Genomic DNA, 24,242 nt, shown 5'->3' with positions numbered 1-24,242 from the left:
TTGTGACAATGTAAATTTCAGAAAAGCACAAAAGCAAGCATTTGGAGGAATAAAGAAGTCCTGCCCAGTGTTTTGTTTCTTCCGATATTCTGCATGTTTGTTGAAACCAACTTCATTTCAGTACAGCTGAATATCTATGGCTGGTTGTATCATGCAGTCTAAAATAAACGCTCTTGGCAGCAGAAGGCGGTACTTGTGTACTGGACGAGTCTGCCAACATTTTGTCATGGTATAGCTATCATTTTGTAAAGATTGCTTAGCATCCAATAGATGATTATAATAGAAAAAGCTTTCCAAAGCTATACACAATAAATGTAAGTTTTATGAATACTTAAAATAAGAGAAGGAATATTTTATCTTACTTTTTACTTTATTGGTCTTTATATTTCTCCTATTGTTCCATATGATCTTGGTCATCTAAAGTTGAAATGCTGTCTAAACACTGTGTTGCAGACACCTACAGTCTAATCCCAGGACTTTTCAGGCTGGATTTGGGATCCACGCCAGTTAATGTTTGCACTGATCCGCTATTTCACAGAGACATTTAGTTTGGGAAATGTGTTAGGCTGGAGCTAGGGTTATTAATTTCAAAGCCAGGAGGGAAGCTCAAATTACAGTTTTTAGTGCCAGCAGAAATCCTTGTCCACCAAGAAACAAAAGGTTTATGGATCAAATAGGTATTTTCAATGTAACCTTTCAACTTCTGTAGTTAACTGCAATTTTAAACACTTTCTTTCTGAGAGCAAGACAGTAGTTCTGTTTTTGTTTAGATCATCTAATGATTTTAAGGGTTTTTTTAAAAAATTGCTGTGTATTTAAGTAATCTTAACCACATAATTACTACTTTTTTCCATAATCTTTGATGATATTTATTGTGAAAAACCAATGTTTAGAGTCTGTCGCTTAAGAATTGATACTGATTAATATGAAACAGTGCATAAAAAATGCATAACTGTAAATTATTGGTTAAAATAACTTCTTTTTCTCCTTTTAGTACTGATCAGCTATGTAATAATTTACTCTCAACTATTCCTAGCTGTATATTCTACCAGGAGTGTATGGTTATATGCTGGGTCAGTGAATTATTCCTTGAGTTGACTGATTTGTCATTTCATCACTGAATACTGTTTTTCATGTTTAGAGGACACAGGAAATTTGGTGAATATTAAGTTGCATATCTTAGAGCTAGCTTCACCTTGAGAATTTCATAAGCCAGAAAAAAATACAAGGTCCTACCTTATAATACTATGTTAATTATGACAATGGTTAATTAGGTGCTTTTGTCCTATAGCAAGTGGAGAAAGAAATTGTGTGACAAACCAATGAATAGTCTATACCTGACTAGATTCTATACCTATTTGGACATAGGAGTTACTTTTTCTGTGCCACATTTGTAGCAAGGCCTTTGATTGTGTCATCTCTTAGGCTTGAAACTGAATGAAGTTTCCTAGTCAGCTGTGGCAGAGGTTCAGGAAGTGGTACAAAAGTAGACCAGACATGCCTGGTTTTGCTAAAACTGACTAGACACATGTGATACATATGTAAGCTCGTACTAGTTTCAGTGGTCCAGTTTAACCTGCCACCATATGTCTATCAGAACCCTGGAAATTTAGTATCATTTTCTCAGATTTCCACACTGCAAAGATGTCCAGTAGATGAGATGCGATGGGAGGAACAGGGAAGTTTGACAGCTGTCCAAAGAAGTAGTGTAAGTTTTTTGGTTTTTGTTTGTGGAGGGTTTTTTTTCCCTGTAAGTCATCATTATTTATATATGAAAATTTTTCCAAATATACGCTTGGGGGCAGGTGATTGTAAAATGTTAAGGAAAGGTAACGGTGTATATTTTTCTCACACTATTATTTTTCATTCCTAAATTCTATGTTATGGCATCCTAGAACCCTCTCAAATAGAACAGCTCATCTTATTGGAGACTGCTTGTGGCTCATTTCTGTTCACCCTTCAAAGTAAATACATCCTGGTAAAAAATACTAAATGGATAACAAGTGTCCCACTTCTGCAGGCGTTTCTGAAGACCCATTGACCCTGCAAGTACTATTTATCTTGTAAATAACATCTTCGTTTGAAGGCTATTAGAAATTTACTTCTGAAGGGAAAGCATGAGACAACAGCAATAGAATTTGAGTGATATGTAAAAATGAATGTTATGAAAAACAATGTTCTTTTGGATGCTATGTTGTCTTTTTTACTTTGAAATATGTTCTTAGACTCTACTACATTATGTATTCTGTAATTCGATATTTTTAATCTCTTCTTTCTTCTGAAATGTGTTTTTATTTGAGAATGAAACCAGCATTTGGTGGTTAAATTTGCTTGTGTATATATTTAGAGTCAGCTTTCTGCAATAAACAACTACTACTTATTCAATTGTTTCCATTGAAACAGGCAAAATAGATACTCCAGGCTTTGTTTTTATGATGTAATAGCGTTTCTGTTTGGTTTTTTGGTTTCAGTAAAAATGTTAGTTTAGAGTGGAGAGCCTTATTTTATCAGCCTCCTACTTGCTAACATACAGTATCTGGTTCAATAACAAAAAACCCAACAGGATGAACACAGTAAGTTGATATGTCTGTTCAATTGATTATTCCCCAGATGCTCATTGGTCTTTTTGAATTTTGAAATAAATACCTTTAAATGTTCTTAACTTTGTTCAATTTGTATATTTTTCTCTAAATTCAGTGGTCTGCTGATTCAGAAATATTAATATTATGGCTTTCTGTTGCTGCATCATTAAGCAAAATGCAATGTTTTTGTCACAGCTGAATAACTTAAAAACAATTTTTTTGAGGTTAAGTTTGATTGCAGAATTATTATTCTGGTCTGATAGAAGCTGCATGTTGTGTTGAAGAAAATATTTCTATAGTTTAATACTCTTTGAAAAAATACTTGTCAATTTGGAACAAAAATGTTTGAAAAGTGAAAGCTCAGACTATAGAAATTCAAAGTAATTTTGTCAGAAGGGCCTTGCCCTCATTAGATGTATGTTCTTCTCAGCCTATTGTTAAACAGATTTGGCCAAGGCTTTTTTTTAAAAGCCTGCCTGGACTGACTACTGCCATTTGTTCAGAATATGAATGCTTGTGGTTTACCTGAGGTTCTGTCCTTGGAGGCATTTTTGTCTCAGAGAAATAAACAAATCGCTCCTCCTTCTTCCCATTCCACTTTCTCTCCTTTGATCAGCATTATAAAAATTCATCATGCATCCAGCAAGACAGAACAGCAGCAGAGGTCACCATTATCTTGCCTGGATGTTATTGACCTTAAAGTGAAACCTCAGTTTTGCTGAGAGCATTGGAATGCTGACACTGTTAAGCATAGATATGATTTTCCTTTTTTAAATTTAAAAGGAAAATATACATACTGAAAATACATTAACGTTGTAGCAAGAGTTGATTCTAAACCCAGAAAATTAAAGTTGTAGCATGAGCTTTGTCACGTTGCATGCTTTTTTTTTTGTTTTTGAAACCTGTTTTACAGTTTGTGTCCAACTTAACTATTTTATAGTTTGTCATGTGCAAGTTTTCTTAAGAGAAGCAAATAAATAGGAGCAGGAAGAAACTTGCTTATCAGATGCATAGTGATGATTTTTTTTTCATGTGAGATGCTGTCTAGCGCTGTTTACTGACTACTTGATACCTACGCTCAGAAATTATCTGTTCTTAGACCAGTTTAGAAAAGCATATATAAAGAGTTACTAATTTCCTACTACATTTCCCATATAGTTCCTTCCTTTGTGGTCTTTATTTCAATCTACTAAGGATTTTAATGTGCTTAGAAGATGGTAAAAATGGCTTCAGAATGTCACGAAAAATAATAAACTGCCCCTTGGAAATGGCATATATATTTATTTACATTTTATAAATAAAAACATAAAATATGTACATTTATATATTAGATTTTTGTGCTTTCTGTCTCTCATTTTAATTTTCAAGGATGCCTAAAAATCTTTATTGCTTGCTTGTTGAGCTATCAAAATATTACTGTAACTTGACGGCATAACTAAACAGTATTTTGCAGTCAGATGTGGATGGACATGCAGCAATGGTGGCTTAAGGCAGGTCACTTTTAAGAACAGGAATCCTGATCTTGCTGTCTAGTGGTTAGTTGGCTTGCCTGTTCTAGAGTATACAACCTGATACGCCTGTTTTTGAAATCTGTAACTAAACTCTGCTTGAGTCTATGTAAGCAGGGATTTTTAACACACTGAAAGGGACAGGATGTTTTGTTGTAAAGAAGTATGCATATATGCAAATTACTTAAAAAATAAATTGACCGAAAAAGTGCCGTAGAATATACTTTTCTGTGGTAGCTTGTAGTTGGTCATAACTTCTTTTCCTACCTCTCTGTCTACTGAAGTTAACCCTATTTTGGTCAGAAGGCTGAACTAAATGACCTGTAGAGGCCCCAGACAAACTGAATTATTAATGTCATTCTAGGAGTAGCAGGTATTGGTTAATTCTACTTTAGAGTGTTTGGGATTTTTTTTGTACTTACACAGAGTAAATGTACTTCTGTGATTTAGTTTTTTAGGGTTCAAATGAAAAAAAAGCACAGCAGGAGGAACTGTTAATATCCTGTTGTTGTTGTTTTTAAAGCAAAATTGTTTGTACTAGTAAGTATTTCTAAATTTATTTTTTCCAGGGCTGCCTTATTATTCATATTTTCCTTTAAAATAAATACAGTATATGTTTTTCAGTACATGCTAGTTATAAAGGCCTTACGATTAAAATATAGGTTTTGATGCGTAAAACCATGTCCCTTGTCACTCTGCCCAATTCAGCACCGATATTTCTAGTTAGGCTCCTAAAGTCTATTTCTTCCTCACCCTTCCTACCTCGAGGATTTGGTACCTGTTATAGAAGTCTTTGCATGAGCAAAGCAAACAATTTAGAATGCTTTGCGTTTGTAAAGTGGCTTTTTGCAACTGTAACTATGATGACTGCAGCCAGCTTTTTGCTCTAATAATGTGTTTCTGTTGTGTGATAAAGGTGGTAAAAAAAAAGTGTAAAGAAAAGTGCAGTAATCCTAGCAGAGCTTTTCAGTTAAGCGAAGATATGAAGTCCAATCTGAAAGTCAGAGAAACTATATGTCATGTGAGAAGAAACAGGTTAAGGAGCTAAGATAACAGAGCTATGTAGTTTTTTGATGGCTGGTAGTTATTTAGTGAGTAGTAGAACTGTATCCCTGCCTGGGCAAACAAATTGGTAGGAAAAGTGTATGGAATAGAATTAAAAGCATGTATTAAGCATCCTGCAGTTAGGGATGAGTTTCTGTATAGAACGGAAAGAGTATAATACTGCGTATATCTGCTAGACACAGTCTGTGTTTCCCATTTATGGATGTCAGCATATAAGCAACATATTAGCTTGTCTGGACGTTTAGTGCTGAGAGTGTACTGCCAGCACTGGGAATTCCGAACATCTTTTCAAGATAAGATAGGCATATGATGCAGTAAATCTCAAGAGTTCAAGTTGGAGCAGATAATTTTTTTTAAGGAGGTTATTTTTGTGTGACTACCTGTATACCTTCTACTTCATACACACCCCCTTGTATAGCATAAAATGGTAGCTGTTTCCAGATCAGTGTAAATATGTAGATGAATGCCTACATATTTCTTCTGCAAATGAAAATATTACAGAGCTAGTTGCATTTTAGAAATCTCTCATGTAACCCCCTTTTCAGATTAGTCCCTTCACGCGCGCTCATATGCATTTAATAGTTTGAGGTTTCTAATGTTTTAGACTTCTTAGGCTCTTTGTGTACAAAAAACCACTTTTTCTTTCTTGTTCCTTATACTTACATGCCCTTTTTTTTTTTTTTTCTCATATGTCAAAGTGGAAGCAGGAAAGCAATGTGCATTAGATACTCAAAAGGCAATATATTACCAGGAGAAACCATCCCTCTACTTAAGTCCACAGATTTGAGAATTACCAGCATTATATAAATCCTGTGGTACTGTGGTCACACAGGACTTCACAGTACATTATCCCCAACCGTTACTATAAGTTATTAGTGTAGTCTCATACATTACACAGGCTGTTCTATTTAAATAGAAAGGGAATATTTATCCCAGCACATACATAACAGTACAGTTTGTGTGCACACGACTGGATAATGATGTCTTACCTCCAGGTTTGATGTAGAAGCAGTTAAGCTGAGTTTCATGCACCAGCTTCCCCTTATACTTCGTTTCAGGTTCCCCTGGCTGGTGGCTGGGTAGCGGGTGATATGCTTGCCGAACAAAGGCTTGAAACATTTTAAAATTCCAAGGAGCGTTGAAACAGCTGAACCTGAGTATATTTTCTTTATATAGTAAAGGTAAATTCCTTTTGCTCAATTGTTTCTTACTTCAGAGTTATTTTGTGTGATAGCCTTGTATAGAAGTTAAAACTTGAATGTCGCTTTAAACTACTGGCAACTCGGTCTTTTAATCTCAGAACTATTTTCCATCTCTTTGAAACTTCTGCAATACCTCTTGCATTATTCTTCCTTTCCTTGCTCTTCGCTCCTAATCCTTTTCTTGTCCTCTGTGCCTTATGCTCAGTTGGAGCCTTCTCCTCCCACTGTGGTTTTTCAGGAAAACTTGGATTGAGAAGTGAAGATAATGGGCGCCATCAACCCGTCAGCTCATCACCTCACCGAGCCATGACGATCTCTGGTTTCTGTGTATCAGCACGGACTTCTCTGATAATATCCTCTTGTGTTTGAAAAAAATAGGTTTGTCTAGTAAGGGGTGGACTTCACTCCTGACATAGCCAGAAAACTTCTCTTGGAATGTGAGCTTGCTCACTCGCACTCTTTTATATGTGTGTATATATATAAAAATATTTGTAACCTTCTCTCAAAACATGGAAGATAAATATGTGAGCAAGTGTATCCCACAGCGCATATACAAGCTGCTCACTTCTGTCTAGCATTGATTTAATACAAGCTCTTGAGTGCCTCATCAGCTCTCTCTTCGTCAAAACAAGCCTTAAATTGGCAGTAAACAATACTTTTCAATTACAGGAGGAAAAAAGAAGAAACCCTTCTCAAGTATTAGATAGCATACCCTTTAAAGGACAAGGAATGTGTTCTATACAGAAACACGGTGCAACTGTTCCAGTGGAATTGCACTAAGGCAGCAAATGCAGTATTGCTTTTTTGTCTTAATTAGTGTACAAACTAGTAGCAGTACTGGGCTTATTATTTGCTGTCTGCTGTGCCTTCATGGTTGCAGCTGCAGCCCAGTTGTTGATTTTGTAATTCAGAGCTTTCTTTGATAAGATTTAATAAATTTTAATAAAATATAGTCTTCATATCATCATGTATTGCTTACATTCAATCTTCAAAAACAAAAGTGGGTTTTACCTGCTGGCTTCATTATTCTGAACATACGTACTCCTAAGTCTTTTTGAGCCTGTTTCAGTAATCCTTTTGCATAGCAGAGGTATTATTTATATGAATAAAAACAACCAGATGTCCTGTAGCCAGGGAAAAAAAATGTAAATTATGTAAGACACATGCTTCAGGTCAGAAGTCAACAGTAAAGAGACGAGGAAGATTCTTCCTGTGAATCATCTGGTGCTGGTCATTGTCTTAGACAGGATATGGACGTATGGAGGTCCACCAGTTCTTTTGTCTCTGTCAAACAAACTGCCTTTCTTTAAAATTTCAGTATGTTTTGCTTCAGTGTTAAATCCTTTACACGGGAATGTGAAGCATCTCTCAATGAAGAGGTTCATGAAATTTCATAATAATTAGAAAAGGAGAGAACACTGGATTTTTATGTAACTTATCATATGCCTCCCTGCAGTGCTTTGATTTTTTTGTTGTTGTTGTCATCTCTCATATGTTTTTATTCTGGTTTCTCTCACATGAGTATTTTGTACATCTCTTTCAAACAGAAAAAACAAAGTAGACGTTCAAATTTGCACTGAGAGAGTTAAAAACTGAAGGAGGGGAGAGACTGAGGAAGCAGATGATTACTGATATGTTTTATTCCTAAAGGATTATGCATGAGCTAGTAAATACTGCTGAATTCTGAAGCAAAATGAAATATGCAGTTTTACTTTCTGTGTGAAAATAATGCAATTACTGTAATGAAAATCACCCAATACAAAATTCCAAATTTTTATTTGAATTTAAATGTGTATCTGTTATGTATTCAGGGACTCAAAATTGCAGGGTACCTCCCAGTGCTGCGATTGTGAAATGTCTAGCTGCTAATATAAGATGAATTTGATAAATGTGTGTTTTTCCTGTTGGATTACAGGTTTATAACAAGGAAATGCTTACTGCTTAAATTGCATTTTCCTAGTGACAAACTTGATCTCAGAATTACATTCTGTTTCTTCCTCTGTACATATACCCTCACAGAATGTCTTGTGTGCAAGAAGGTAGAAATATCAGTAAACTACTAATGTTCATAGTAATCTGAACACTAACTTCAATAGTTAAAATAAATTTTAAAAGATATATACATATGGTAAAAAAGAATTACAGCATCAAAAGAAAAAAAAGATACAGTAGTTGAAAGAGGTGGTATTTGTATCTTCATGAAAGAAATTACTAAATTGCAACTTTCACAAGAAAAAAGTAGGTCATAAAATATATTTTAAACCTTTTTATTAATACTTCAAACTTAATGATCCTTCAGTTTTCAAGCATGTAAAAATGCAGTGGCCATATGTGGGTGATAAAGGATCCAATGTACAGCCATCTACTGAAATTTAGCTTGTGAGCACATTGTGAACCTACTCACAACGGGAGTAAACCTCTCACTGTTGGTATGTCTTTATGTGAGAGCAGGGAAAGTCCTTTCTGTGCCCATGAAATTGTGTTGTATCACTAAAAATTGTATGTACTTAAAAATTTCCAATGGCAACTCTACAGATAAGCAGCTGTTATTGAAGGCAATGTAACAGCTGACTATGAGAGAAGACATAGCTACAGAGTAGTAGAGAAGAACTTTTTAATGCGTTGAGTATAACATGTTAACCTGCTGTGGCAAATCAATAAAAGAAAATACGTAAGATATGCTGTAAATATGAACCAGACATTTGAAATGTCAGGAAGAGTAGTTGACTTTACCTTTGTCTGTTTCTGTGTGGATTTTTTAAATTCTTTTTCTAACCATTTCAGAAATAGAGATGGCGTAGGAAAAATAAAGAAATTGCCTGCCTCCAAAATGATGGCATGTACAGAGTATACAAATGGAAAAAATACAAAGGGTTTTGGTTTTTTTTAATTCCATTAATCTTATGGTATTGCTTAGGTGTTACCTGTTACAAGTAAACATGTACACAACCAACTTAGACTTTCGTTGTTGCAGGTTAAGAACTTAGTCCAGATCTGCAAATGTATTTCCATTACTTAGGATCTGAAGGTATGCAATGAAGAAATAAGAGATGAGATCACAACAGTCAGAATTAGAAACATCAGCTATAGTTAAGGTTGCTTATTTTCCTGATGAAGCCCTTTTTGAAGTTGTTAATAATTTTGTGGGAGTTAAACCATTTGGGGTGACAGCTCTTCAGACTGACTATAGTAAAAATTCAAGTTTCAGGAAAAAATAACATAAAATAGCATGCTATTGAACACCTATTTGAGGTTAAAATAGTCTGTCTTCTTTTTTTCTGTCTTTTCTGTTTTACTGGCAAAATGGCATTGACAGAGTTTGGAAAAGAACTTGACCTTGAACTTGACTTTAGCTCTGGAATTAGAGATGTTGTTTGACCTTTGGCAGGTACCTCAGAGGTGCACTTTAAATACCATTGGGGACATATTCTTAGATTTGGCAAAATTATAAATGAAAAACATGTTGTTCAAATCCTGATGAGTCCTCTACCAACCGTGTATGTCACATACTGTAGAGCAGGCTTTATCCCCACAGGACTGGAAGGCAGGATGGAAATAAAAAGGCTGGAAATGGAGAAGGTGAAGACAGTTCTCCTTCCTGTTCTTTAAAATAAAAGCAAACTTTTTTTGCCTAAAGGTTGGAAAGGCAGTGTTGTCCCCTTCTCCTTGATTGAGGAGAGTTCTCATTGCTTTTATGTACTAGATATGATGTGATCTGCACAGAATCAAGAAAAGATCATGGTTTCTAGTTTAACCTCTTCCACTTGCAATGGTGTTATGTTAGTGTAAGCTTTTCTGCTAATAGCAGTTATGGATATATATTTAGCCTAGATTTGTGTAATGGCATTTTTGTGTTATGTTCAGATGATTCCTGCAGATCAGGGCCTGACTTCATTGCATTGAAGACGTCTTATTGTTTGCTGTAGAAAGTTAACAATGAATACAGAGCACTGGTAAGCTAATAGAGGTAATAGTTTCAGATGTTGACAAGTTATGTTTCTTTTCCACTGAGCCATTCTCTGATGGAATTTTTTTTCACAGGAAGCATGTTTTTGTTGACTCAGGATATTTGGATTTCATTTTTAGCCTTGCTGCAAATTTCTTCACTTACCTTTCTAAAGTCAGTGTCTATCATTTTCCTATATCAAAAATGTAAAAGTACTTTTACCTACCATTTGTTTATCTTAATATCTCTTCACCTAGCTTTTACACTCCCTGAGTGAGACTATTTTAATAGTTTCCATTACAAAAGGCAGTGGAGCTCCAAAATTATGTGGATGTTTCAGAAGTATGTTGTGAAATAGTAATGAGAACTACTTGTTATTTAAGAAGAACTTATAAATAAGGACAATAAAGGATTCATTAAGGACAACTTGTAATTTAAGAAATTGATAGTCTGGCATCTACAGACTTCCTGCCTTAATTTCAGTGTCACACATCATGATTTTAAAATTTCAACTGATGATGCAATGGCAGGGGATGTGACTGGAAAACCAGTGATGGGGAAAAAAAAATAAATGCAGTAAACCAGATGGTTCATAACATAGATGCTATTCCTGTGTCATGACTAAAAAATTCTTAGAGCATCAACAGAATACAATTTTAAAGGAAATCTTGCAAATTCAGTTTGCCTTTGGGCTCTTTTCCAAAAAGTAAAGAACCTGCTGATGGACTCATAGCTGCTGAGCTTTATGGAAATAAATGGATCAATGGGCTTTAAAGTTGGTTCTCCTCTAAGAACTTATAGAAATATATCTAAGCTGAATTTCTGTTATTTAGAAACAAATAGGTTTGTTTTATATATATTTTGTGTTGTGCTGCTTTACACAATGTAGAGAAGCAAGAGACCTAAAAGTTCCAGTCCTCTTGATGAGCCACATCACTATCAATATGGTATAATAGGATGAAGATTATTTTTTTCTAATGTTTTGCTTTTAAATACCTAAATAGCTAAGCAATATGTTGTGTTTGAAAGAACTCTAAGGCTGTAAAGAACTAAAAGAACTTTAAGGTTCCTAAACCAGCAAATAGCAAAATTAAGGTTGCTTGTGCACTCTCTCTTTTTTTGCTTACGGAATTTTAAATTATGTGATTGTCTTCTTTTGCAGTAGGGATTTTGCTTCAGTTATCAAATAGTCTGAGTGTAGTTCATGTAAAAAGCAGCTACTCAGTATTCTGTTTTTTCCTTATTGCTGATACGTTGGCCTTTTCAGCAGTTTCATACTGCTGAAGTTCTGCACTAGGGACAGAACTATTAATTGCTTTTTTCATATTGTTTTCTGTGACACTAATCAGTATAATAAGTGATAACTCAGAAATACACTGAACTGTGTACCTTGCTGAAATTAGAAGTATTATTCTTTACTATTTTACAAATTGGGATCCTAGGGCAAAGTACTTAACAATTACAGAGATCAATTAAATGCAGGGTGTCTGACTTTAAATTACTTGGGCCTAATTTTTCCAATATATTTGTCATTCATATGTTAAAACACTCCTTACACACTTCAATTGTGATTACAAGTAGCTGGTGTTTTTGCAGGTCTTACACTTAAATGTTACACCCGGGTCTGGGACCTCAAATGAAACACTGGGAAATGAAATGTACACAGTCAGTGACAGCCACTTAAGGTGACATTTCACAACTTGCGTATCATTGCATAATATCTCTGGGGCAGCATCAGAGATGGAACTCAGCTTTCCAAGACAGCATGCAGCTGCCTTAGCTGCAGGTTTTTTTATATCTTCTTTCCTTTATTGCAGTCCTCTCTTGCTTTATGCTGCAGAGCAGGATGTTGAGCTTCAACAGGCAAGTCCCCTTTACTGCTTGAGCCTGAGCAGAGTGGAACAAATGTCGTATGTGTCTGTCAGAATTGTGGATAAAGGGATCTCCTTTGCGTTGGAGTAAAAAACCACAAATTAACATGGCATGCTTTACTTCATGTTTTAAGTTAAGAGCTCATAGATTAAAAATTACTACTGTGGATATAGCCTTCTTTGGTTCTTTTTTCAGTAGGTCCTGCAAAATGGAGGCTGCAATGTTCTAAAAGGTACTAGAAAATGAAATGCAAGCATTGATAGTTTGCTAAATAGTCAAATATTACATGAATGGCAAAGAGAAAAGATGACCAACATAAAGGAGCCTGGCTACCTTGTAAGATGTGTGTAGAGAAACTGCATTTTTAATATAGCTAAAGTGTGAATTTACATATTCAGGAGCAAGAGTCTAGCTCATATGTAGGGAATAAAGTACCTTAAGAAGTATGAAATCGAGAATAAAACATAAAAGTTGAAGAATCATTTTATTATTTATTTTTAATACCAGCAAGTATAAAACAGTTTCTAGGTACAGGGGAGTCTCTACTCAGTAATTATGATATTTCTCTATTGATTTTTACCAAGCTTAAATACTGTATGCAGCCTGTGGAGCAATAGCTTAAAAAGAATGTGTTGCAGGCACACTGAAACCAAAATTTTGATAATGGAAACGTCTATTCAGAAGACAAAAATCTAATAGCTAGAAGCCGAAGCTAGACAAATTAAGAGTAAAATAAATAATCTTGCCTTCCTTTTTAATAGGATACTTAGCGTGAATTATGGCAGTTCATAAGAAATTCTTCATCATCAGATAAATAAATGTTTCAGACTTTGAGAGGTTAGAAATTGTCAACTGTAATTCTGGTAGATAGCAGCTGTCAGCTTCTGCTTATAAATAGTATCGAGTGCTCTAGTGTTTGTGAGGACAGGAGAAATCCATAGCCAAAAAATGAAAATCATAAGGCGGAAGCTGTAGAATTGGCTCTGAAGTTGTGATACAAAAATTAAATAATACACTTCCTGAAATTCAATCACTGAGCTATATTAAATGAGCTTCACAGATTTTGTTAGAATTTTTCAGTTTTCATTTATCAGTAAGCTACCTTTTTCAAATTCTAAAAATTCTAAAGACTCATGTCTCTTAATATTTAATAATTTCAATTAGGTGATTTAAGTAATTTATTTAGCTTATTCCCATTCAGTATTAATTGTATCTTGTTGATTTGATAGCTGCATTATATCCATCTAGTTTTGTGTAATCTTGTTAATTATAACTTTAGTGCCTTTTTTTTCTCTTTAATGTGATCAATTCATTACTAAATCTAATTTATTTTAGCAAATGACTTCAAAACTGTTTAAAATGGATGAATAGATGTGTACCGTGTTGTCAGTATAAAAGTAGCTCTCCTTATTGGGCTTTTCTTAGCTACTTTTAATGTAACTGGCTCACGTGGTTTGCAGAAGATACCTGATTTTGATTTTTTTTTTTCTGTTTTTTACAGTTATCTCTTCTTGGGTAACTTTGTAGCTGAAGCTGGACCTAAAAGTGACTTAATATTCCCTCTCTTGTGCTGCAGTAGAAGAGCTTGCTTTGTGCATCTGCTGTTTCGTGATTCAGTTGTGCCTCCGCTGTTTTAATGATTCATTTTTAACATGTGAACATTTTAGTGAAATTACCACTCTGCAGATGATACTTAGATCAGGATTTCCTTTTTGTCAAACAGCCTGATAGAGATGGAGGGCGGATAAAACTAATCTGTTTAGACTTAATCTTGATAAGACATGCAGCGTTTTCGTGCTGGTAGAAAGCCTGTAGTGAAATGTGTACTGTATGTGTATTTAGTTTTTATTAGTGGAGAGGGTGCCAAGTTCCTAGCTTGACGGTTACGGTTTCTAATCATCATAGGTTCTTTTGCTGGTCCAAGGTTTTCATGTGTTGTCATGCGCATTAAAAAAAAAAAAAAAAAAAAAAAAAAATTGGCCATTTTGTGTTCTTCATTGATCAAGAAGTTGGCCATTAAGACACATTTTTACTACTATTATTTACATTTTTGTTTCTTTAAATGTAGATTGTAGCAGAATATACTACTGTAGTATGAATTTACACCATGGTTACTCCAAGTGATGAGCACCCAATATGAAAACATACATTAGTGTACTTTGAATACCTGGTATCTCAGATTTCCAGCAAGTTATTGCCATCTCCCTGGTACATCATTCTCCCATGCATGAAAGAAGTATGTCATGCCACAGCAAATGGAGCAGCTGTGTGATTATTTCTCAGTGTATTTCTGAAGTGTTCATCTGTCTGGACAGATGGGAGAAGTGTGGAAGGAAGAAGAGGAGGACTGTCCACTTCTGAAAAATGTCACTACTGAGCTGTAAGCTCAGAGGATGTTGGGTTTTGGTTTTAGCTTGCTTTCAGCTGTGCTTCCTAGTCTGGGTTGTGAGTATCATCTGGCTGAAGTAAGAAAGTGGGTGCAGGTGGGTGGGTTTGAAGCTCAGCTAACATCTAGGCTAAAAGTCTCTGGATCTGCAATATCCTGACTTAAAAACTTCAGTTGTGATATAGTGTTGGGGTGGTGGTTTGGTCTGGTGGGACGGATGATAATTAGTGTCCTTAATCTGTGAGCTGAATTGGGTGTGCATTTATTTTAAATGGATTTCAAATTATTAGTTGTAGTTCTGTAAAATCTGAAATAGTCCTTTATACTGGTAATCAGACAGTTTACTTGTGTTTGTCACTGAGGGGAGGTAGATTAGCGTACTACTTCTGTTGATTCCAGTCTTTCAGCGGCCAGAAGCACTCCAGTATTTCCATGGGACTGTCAGCTTTCAAATTGATCAGATATTCATACATAGCCTATGTTGTATGTGATCAGTTGGCCAAAAGGTGAAGCTGTTTGGTGATGCCACAGGTTGTAGCAGACATAAAAAAAAATTGAGAGGAGCAGATGGCCAAAGTTTCATCAATACTCTTCTGCATTGGAGACTCTTTTATAATGAAGAAGAATTTTGATTAAAGCAAATGTGGGTGTCTGGGCTTTTCGGTCTGCTTGCTACATTGTTGCAATGAAGAATAGAGTGTTACTTTTAAGATGGACAGGCACAAGTTTTCAGATGGGTTTTTTTAGAAGAATGTGTAGTTTTGCATAACAGGTCGGTATTTTGGAACCTTGTGAGTCGTTCACACACTTTTCTACAGGTTTGCAGTTTATCATTGGATGCTTACTGGAATGTGTTAGAATATTAATGTATATTTTAAATGCATATTTTAATATCAGTGTTAGGAGATTATTTGTGCAGTTCAGATCCACTGTTACGTTGCACATTTGTAGAACCACTGGGATATACTATGTTACTTACGTTTTTTGAGGTGAATAATATAAATCATCATCACACTTTTCAAAAGTTAATCATAGAAAGAATTGTACATCTTTTGAAAGTTATTTGTTGTATGTCTGTGGGATGGCTGTTGGTTTGTGGGGTTTTTTAAGCTTTTCACCAGTATACTGCATTAAACAGGTGAACCATTTTTATAAAAGACAACAAACACATGGCTGAAAAATTGAGAGGGAATGGAGATAAGTATTACACTTGTGTCTTACAAACAGCTGCACATTGGTTTCCTTTCCAAACATTAACAAAGCCAACTTACACTTTTTATGCTGTGGTTTTGATTCTGTGGAAGTGAAGAAGTGATTGCTTTTTGGATTCTGCTAATATAAGGAAATATTACATGATCAGGGTCAGTGTTGCAATTGTTTTTAAACAGGTGCTCAGTCCATTTATGCCCCTCTCAAATAAAATCGCGGCCCTGCTATGTCTGAAGACATGTTAGGAATTGCCATTTCTTAGTAAGATTTAGGGAAATCTCTTCCCTGTAGTATGGTAGGAGGGGGAAGAAGAAAGGAACACAGCAGATAACTATTTGCTATCATATCACGTGAAGGGAACACGGTGTTACACAAGGTTGCGGTGACAGAGAGGGGAAGATCTGTGTTAACTCTTTAAGTCCTTCCCCCTTCCTTTTCTCACAGCAGATTTGTGCCTGGGGTTAAAAATTGGACAGTTACCCTGACAATGTGGACAGATTGTTTTGAGACAGTGTTGTAGATTTATTCCCAGGCTATCTTACAAGAGCTATATAACATGGTTGTGAGTGGAAAAAAAGCTCCCTGTTTATTATGGAGGCTGAACTAACTACAGTTCCATTATGGGTATTACCATCATGATGGTTTCATTAGTGGTGTGTACATTTGAGAATCTTGATCTAGTAGTAAATTTAAATTGGTTGTTGCTGTGCAAAGCTGCAGACACTTATGTTAGTGGAGGTCTGAACTTCGATATAGATTTTCTAATCCTGGGGTTGGCTGCAGATAATTACTTCTTTGGTGGTGAAAATAATGGGCAACATAATAGGAGATCTGCAGGAAGGCAGAGGTGCATTAGTACTACTCTAGCAACTTTTATGATATATAACATAGGCCTGAAGGTTATTGAAAACTAAACAAATCTTGCTTGCTTATGTATGCGCGCAATACTACCTGCAGTATGCTAGCCACTGGAGTCTAACGGATATGATATGACAACTGAAAAAAATTGACAGAGGAAAATGTTTTAAAGAAAAAACCCCTCTGGTTTAGTGTTCTGAAGAAAAGGATCAAATACCTCTGCCTTTATTGAAGGTTCAAGAGCTTATAATGTACATCCTTAGCAATATGCCTTTGATCTTTTTTGATTTTGGAGGGTCTGAGGTGTCATTTTTATGTTTATAGTTGGGGAAAACATAGGACAGAAATAAATTTAAAAATTCCTTTACAGGTGTAAAATATCTGCCAGGTAGAATTGCTGTTTGAGAAGATGCTCATAGTTTGTGTTTGATGTGCATTTACAGTGTCCATATATGGGATTTGGTTTTATGATAAGGAAGAATGCCAAAGAATTGCAGAGCTCATGAAAAAGTAAGTGATGGGTAAACAAGACTTTTTGTGCTTTTTTTGATGTATGTATTTCTGTACATACATGCACATTATATTACTAGGTTGGTCATACTTTTCTACTTTAAACCTACTTTTATAGACTTTGTTGCAAGTAAAATTGTCATGCACCTGCATTTGGTATAATCAGAAATGTCACTGTATTGCAATACTTTTCATAATATGCTGCACAGCTTTCCATCTACATCAGAGTGTAACAGTTCATCTGATTTATTTCCTGATGACTCAGAGATCTGTTTTGAACAATTGTATTCTTTGGGGTTTTAATATTCAGTTTGGGGAGATTTTTCAGTGTTGCTGTTACTTTTTTTTCCTGTGTCAATGTAAGTGCAGGCTATCATGAAGGCATACTCTAATAATACAATTTCTGTGGGTTTTATCCTGTTTCTACATCATGGCTGAATTCCTGCTTCCTCATTTCTTAGTGATATGTACAAAATTCACTTTGTTTTTGGAATATAAAGCAGGACTCTAATTAGCTTTTATTTAATTACTTTTATGTACATATTATTATTTTATACATGTTATACAACCTTTAATTTTGCATTCAAGTCAGAGGTTAGAATTTCAAACAGAACTGTATTCTCAGCTGTATTTTAATCTAACTATATCATGGATAGTTTTTTCCACTGTCACTGCTTTCTTCACATGTCCAGGATGGCCAGGGCTCATTCTTCTGCTCTACCCTCTGGTTGGCCTAATGATGGGCTTGTTTACCATGATCCCTTTCTTATGACTATATTCTAGAGGTTTTCATATTTGTTTGGAGGAGGAAGGAGCAGAAGTCTTACAGATGTTTATCAACATATGCAATCTAAAATTTTTAGAGGTATAATGTGGATGATACAGTGAAGGGCAGAGATTGGATGGTTGCCAGCAGTATATAGGATGGGACATATCATTGTGTCACAATTCTTTTAAGGGTCAAGAGGAGTGATGATGTAGAGCCAGGCCTTTGTCATCCCAGGAAAAGCCATGGGAGGCAGATACAGGCAAGCCAACAGCATTAGGTACTAACAGAGTGCAATGCAAAGGCACTGTGAGACCTGTGAATCTCTCCTTTTCAGGTCATCTGTCCCGGTCTTAGCAGCTTCTGTAGCCAGAAGCATGCTGAGGAAGCGACATCAGTTTTGATTGCCAAAGTTACCAAGTGCCCAAAAACCCATTTATGTGCCCTGCAGTACAAGTCCAAACAGGGCTTATCCTCGCACATCTCAATTCATAGCAAAGTGTTTTATCTCTTCCACCACTATGTTCCAGATAGGATTTGTTATAAAATGCTGGATGAGAAGGTAGTCGTGTTTCCGCTATATCTCCTTTTAAAGTAATACCTGCTGCTTTTCATTTTTCAGTGACAAAACATGGTGAAATACAGACTGTGACAATGGTAGGGGTTTGTTTAGGAGTTTTTTTATTGGTTTTGCTATATATTCTACAGGTCTAAAATGAGTCAGTTGTGACCCAAGAAATAATTGATGGGGATGAATTTATAGAAATAAGGAATGAACCCTAGGAAGTCCAGGTTTTTGACAGCTAATTTTAGTTAACTAGCTCAAGTTTCAGTTGGTGGTGATTAGCTACTCTCAAACTGGTAATTTACTACAATAAAAACTAGTTTTCAGAGGATTCATGCAATTGTAAATCACGTGTAGTGGTTTATAATAGCAGTGTTGCATATAGATAAAAAATACCCTGTTGCTCAGCCAGTTGGCTGTGTGTTTTAATTCACAGCATTCTACAGTAATAATAAAACAGCTGGGGCAGGAAATTGGTCATTTGCTAGTAGTTAATGACTGATTTGTGTTTGTTTGCCATCCTCCACCACCAGCAGAACTGAATAACACTATAAATTCCCTGCTCCTTCTGGGTATAGAAATTGTGACTGAGTTACGGAAATTTTAGTCTATGGCTTAGTATATCCAAGATGGGAGAAAATTAATCTCATGCCTGGTCAAATTATGTTTTAATGTAGATCTGTTAATAGATTTTTTTTTTACACGTTTTAATGTAGATGGGGGAAAAATTAAAATATTTGAGTTTTGATTAATTATTGTTAAGTATTTGTGGTTAAACTTTGTATATTTTATCTAGTTTTTGTCTTGTATATTCTCCTCTCACCTCCAACTTTCAGCCTAACTCAGCAGGTTTTTTTTTAAAGCACAGCAGGGCACAGGAGCAGGAGTGTCCCCAATGATCATGAATTCTGCTAATAACAAAGAAGTGGATATCTTACGAATGCTTACCAAGGCCAAAGATGAGTATACCAAGGTGAGACTTGCTGTCTATAAAAAGAGGATATTTGGTTTTGGTGATACTATGATGCCATCTTGCTCACACTTTACATTTTAAAACATAAAAGGTTTGGCTTGGTTTGGTTTTTAAATAGCTTTACTCAAAATGAAACTGATTTCGGACAGTGTGCTCTCTCTCTCATTTTGTGTAGAGGTGGCTGGTAGAAATTTTTTGTCAGACTTTCCTAAAGATTCAAAAGAAATTAATGCTATCAATAAAAACTTCTGAAAGGAGAGCATGTATATGATTATTTGTTGCATGCTAGGGGGTAAGAACAAATATAAATTGGCTTTCATTTTGACCCTTGGAGCTCCTGTGCTTATTGTTTATTCAGTAGCACCTGGAAGTTGTGTCCTCTTTCTGGGTGGAGTATTCAAACCTGCTAATAGTTTCTGTGGTTTGTACAGATAACTTCCTTCAGAGAAGACCTTTAGCAGTGAACTTACTGCTTTTAATTCTGGTTGTTAGCTACTTTCAAACACTAATGGAAGGAAATTAAAAGGTTGAAATGTAGTATGATTTCAGCCCATGTGCTGGTTTGGTCTTCTGAGGCTTCTAAATAAAGAAGTAACTAATGGACTAATAATGTTCTGTGTTATTGAGCAATCAAAAACATTTTACTTTGGGGAATAAAAATCTAATAATTTTAACTATTCATATATACGCTGCAAATTGCTGCAGAACCTGCAGGTTCCTACTGCTGTTTCCTGTATTTTGTATGTGTTGTCATGCAGTAATAAAGCTCATAAGTGTTCTGAGTCTACAAATACATATATCTTAAACATAAGCAATTTAAAGAGAGAAAAGTTATTTTTCTGAAATGTGGCTACTAATAAGATCCTCAGAAAGATAATAGCAAACTGAGTTATGCTGTATTGTAGCCCTTCTTGTTGTGGTATGGCTTCTTTTGAAGCTTAGGACCTTCATATTTTCTGTAATAGAGGTTTAATGTAATAGACAAACACGTTCAAAACCTGGTACCTTTTCTATGTTTTAATACTGAATCAATATCTAGTCTTGTCATAAAAGAGTGTGATTTGATGTATTATGAAATGTTTAAGCAGTTTTCGTTAAATAACCTCAGAAATACTGTAAATTGAAAACTGGAAAAATATTAGGCTGTCTTCAGATTTTATGAGAAGGAGGTAATAAATCTTTTAAAAAGTTACCTTCCTTTTCTAGATGAGCACACAGAAAAATCAAGACAAAGGAGAGGAAATTCTAAAAAACCTGTTGTTTAAATAAAAGTGTTTGATTTTTTTTTTTCCCTGCAGATAAGATCATTTGCAGGTTTGCTTCTTACTTTAATCTTTCTGAATTTAAGCGATTGCTAAGGAAATAACATGAAAACTTCCTTTTCATCTAGGACATGAGTACTAGGAGTATCTGACCTATTAAGAACTGGCTATATGTTTTTTTAGTAATATAAAATTAGAAAGGGTGTGATAAATAATAATGGTGACAACCATTTTTGTGTTTAATGTCAATATTTTTCACAGCAGTCATGCTTTTTTGGCTGCTTTATGACATCTACATCCTTCCCAGTGTGTGTCTTGTGACTTACAATACTGATGAGCTGAAATCAGTTATGAAATATGTTGTTCTCCTTTTTAAATTCTGTGTGGTTTTAGAGAAGAGAGTGTTTTGAAGTGTTGGGAGCTGCAGAATAAGAATATAAATTTTCAAAGCTTCTAAGGAATTTTGCTCAATTTTTAAGTCCTAGGATAAATTTATTTTTTTAAGAGTGTAACTGACTTTGAAGGGTATATCTCATTCCCAAATTAAGTTACACATTTAGAGTTTACATGAAAAATAAAGTACATAGCCTCCCTCCTCCTTTTTTCTTTTATTAACGAAGCTTTAAGTTGCTGAACCACTAAAGTATTTTTTGAAAAATGTACTTCTAATGCACACTTACCTTTTCTTGATCTCTGGTAAGAAGTGGTATCAGCAGGCCTCATAATGATAGCTAGGGAGATAAACAGTTGAATTGCTGCTAGGCTACAGAATGAAGCATGACAAAATGTTTTTTCTCTTTACCCGCTGTGCCTTGTCTTATACTGCAAGACAAGTTCTGGTTTTAGCTCTGTGCTGCACAGTTCTTCTACAGCATCTACCTATTTACTACACTCTCTTTGATCTATTAAAGGTCAGATTAGGTGGACATCCTTTGTCTGGTTGATGTGCTCCAAATAACTGCAGCTTCCTTCTTCGTTACATGCAACCATTTGATAAGAACATAATTTCTGGTAACAAAGAAGCGTCTGTTTTTTAACTGCTTCTTCACTGTCTTTCAGAAGAATATTCCAATGGTATTGTCCTGCCCAAACAGGAATATAGTTTCTAAGTTTTCGGGTGCTTTAGCTTTTGATTTGTTAATTGTGTGAAAGACTTGATAGTAGAAGGCCTAGCTTTCCTGAGGGCACTGTGCCATACTCAGCATGGATGATGCTGAGTCTCCGCTACTATTCTTAAATAGGCTGAATTGGTTCTGTATGTCTCATTTAAGCAGGGCTCTGACTGGAAATCCTTTCTGCTGCTGCTCTTCTTTGAGACAGTTCTTGTCCTCCTTAGCCCCTCTCTTCTTCTGCAGAGCACCTGGTCTACCTTCATGTGACTCTTCAGTAATGTCACCTTGTGGCTGTTTTATATCAGCTAGGTAGAAATCCCCAGTTTCCAGGGCTTTTTAGCTCTGTGCTCGAGCTCTGACAACTTCAAAACTTCATCACTTTCAGCATAGCCATCTATCTACAAAGCTCCCAAAGTTCCATCAGGTCCTGGCTGGCCTTGTATCATTGTATCAGACCTTCTAGCATCTCCTCCTTCTGCTTGTAGGTCTTTGCAGCTCACATGTCTCAAAGTCAGGTTTTTGCTGCAGAACATGAGATTGGGATGTGACATGGTATTTGCTTCAGGAGAACTGCAATACTGAGGTACCATGCTTGTTCATTGTTTCCTTTGACAATGTTCTGTTAAGCTTGAGCTATGTGTTGTACAGACAGGCTATGAAATCTCACAACACAGAGCAGTTGTTTGCCTCAAATGTCTCTGACTATACCAAACTTGTCTAAAACATCCTAACTGGTACTCATGTTCCTTTCGATTGACAGTCACCACATATGTCTGGGTGGTTTTTTCCAGTGTAGCTTAGCATTTCTTTGACTTGATCTTAGAACTTTTTTGATTTCTTATGCATCTTTTGTAGGAGCATAGCTTTGAACAAGACACATGGCTAAAGGACAGACCTGTGAAGCAAGATGTAGTAATTGTCAGATGTCGTAGCTGATGAGTACTCTTCTGGTTCTATCACTAAAGAGCATGGTGACATTTCTTTCATGCTGCTTTTTGCTGTTTGATGATGATGGCATCTGATATCATCTTTAGCTGTCCACCTGACAGTTGCTTAAAATGTCATGCTGATGCTCCTAATTTACTCATCAGCAAGGCCATGCTACCCATCTGCCAAAATGACCTTATATTCTGAGCTCTAGTAGTTACAGATTCCTTTGAAATCATCACAGGCTTTTTTTCTCTTCAGCATACTTCCCTGTATTTGATACCAGCCTATTAGCCATGTTACTAAATCACAGGAATGATACCAAGTCAAGTCAATGTCATTCTCTATAGGCTTTTGTGTATACTTTGTGTATTCCTCATTTTGCTGAGGAATTTGGTCTGGAAAAAAAAAAATTACTCAAATTCAAGGATAACAATATGTAAGCTTGAAAGAACCTAAGAAAACAATTTCTTTGAGCAGTGTATTGATAAATGTAATTCAGAGCTAATAAATGGAAACAGAACTTTTCCTTAGGGTAAAATCTTTAATAGTTATGTTAGTGTTGTAGGCGTGTCTTCTGAACTTATTTTTTGTGGCTTCTTTCTGTTATGTTTTCTCATAGCAATCCATTCATGACTATTTTAAATATTAATTGCAAAGCAAAACTGAAATCAGTTAAGTGTAGATTTCTGTCAAGTGCTTCCATTAATCAAGCTTTGAATCATAGAGAAGGGACGTAAGTATGGACTAGCTTTAAAGGAAAGCTGTTTTGCTTACCGTGAGTAGTCTTTGGACTTAGCTCTTTATTTGAATTTTGCAACATCTTTAGTCATCAAACTTGCACTGCATTGTGAGATGGGTAGAACAACGCTGGGTGAATGAGATACCACATCTAGTAAAATTATTTCTTTGATTTTTTTTTTTCCAGAGGGGGCAAAAAATGTAGCTGAGTTTTAATATATCATAGAATGGTTAGGGTTGGAAAGGACCATCTAGTTCAAACCCCACTGCTAGGGGCAGGGACATCTCCCACTAGAGCAGGTTGCTCAAATATTTACATGTTGAATGTAGCCTGCTCAGATTAGCCATGAGGCACTTGCTATGTGGTTTTATATTTAACTGAAATTCAATTTTTATGTAAAACTCTGCATTATTGGCAAAGTCAGTACTTTGTTCTTCATGTTTTTCCCAATCTAGTGTTTGAGGAAGTTTCTCACTTTATGCAGTAGGGGTATAGCAGGAAAGAAGAGACAAATGCTTGTTCTTTCTTCAAACTGGATAGCTAACCACTCTATGGCATGATTGTGCATGCTTTAAAGTTATTTCTGAGAGCAGCATTTGAACCATAAAAGTCGTACAATAGAAGAAAGCCAGGTACATGAGCATATCTACACTTCTACTTTGCAAGATCATGTCTTCAGAAATTCATTGCAGAAGTCCTTGACTGTCCAAACACCCACATATTTTTCAGCAGACACTCAGAAAATCATTGAGATTTT

The 24,242-nt window shown here is 35.6% G+C and overlaps 1 protein-coding gene across 1 annotated transcript in view; it reads left to right on the top strand.

The window, feature by feature from the left end:
- DCP1B (decapping mRNA 1B) overlaps positions 1-24,242 on the top strand; it is a gene marked incomplete at its 5' end in the record, with an annotated part of 44,073 nt that overhangs the window by 5,926 nt on the left and 13,905 nt on the right. Inside the window, 3 exon segments of the mRNA XM_010078108.1 lie at positions 17,072-17,138; positions 19,306-19,321; positions 19,323-19,442. Coding sequence (XP_010076410.1) covers positions 17,072-17,138; positions 19,306-19,321; positions 19,323-19,442 — 203 coding nt within the window.

The sequence above is a fragment of the Pterocles gutturalis genome, unplaced genomic scaffold (genome assembly GCF_000699245.1).
Source record: "Pterocles gutturalis isolate BGI_N339 unplaced genomic scaffold, ASM69924v1 scaffold29058, whole genome shotgun sequence".
In the NCBI taxonomy this organism is placed as follows: domain Eukaryota; kingdom Metazoa; phylum Chordata; class Aves; order Pterocliformes; family Pteroclidae; genus Pterocles; species Pterocles gutturalis.
This window is presented reverse-complemented; position numbering and strand designations above follow the sequence as displayed.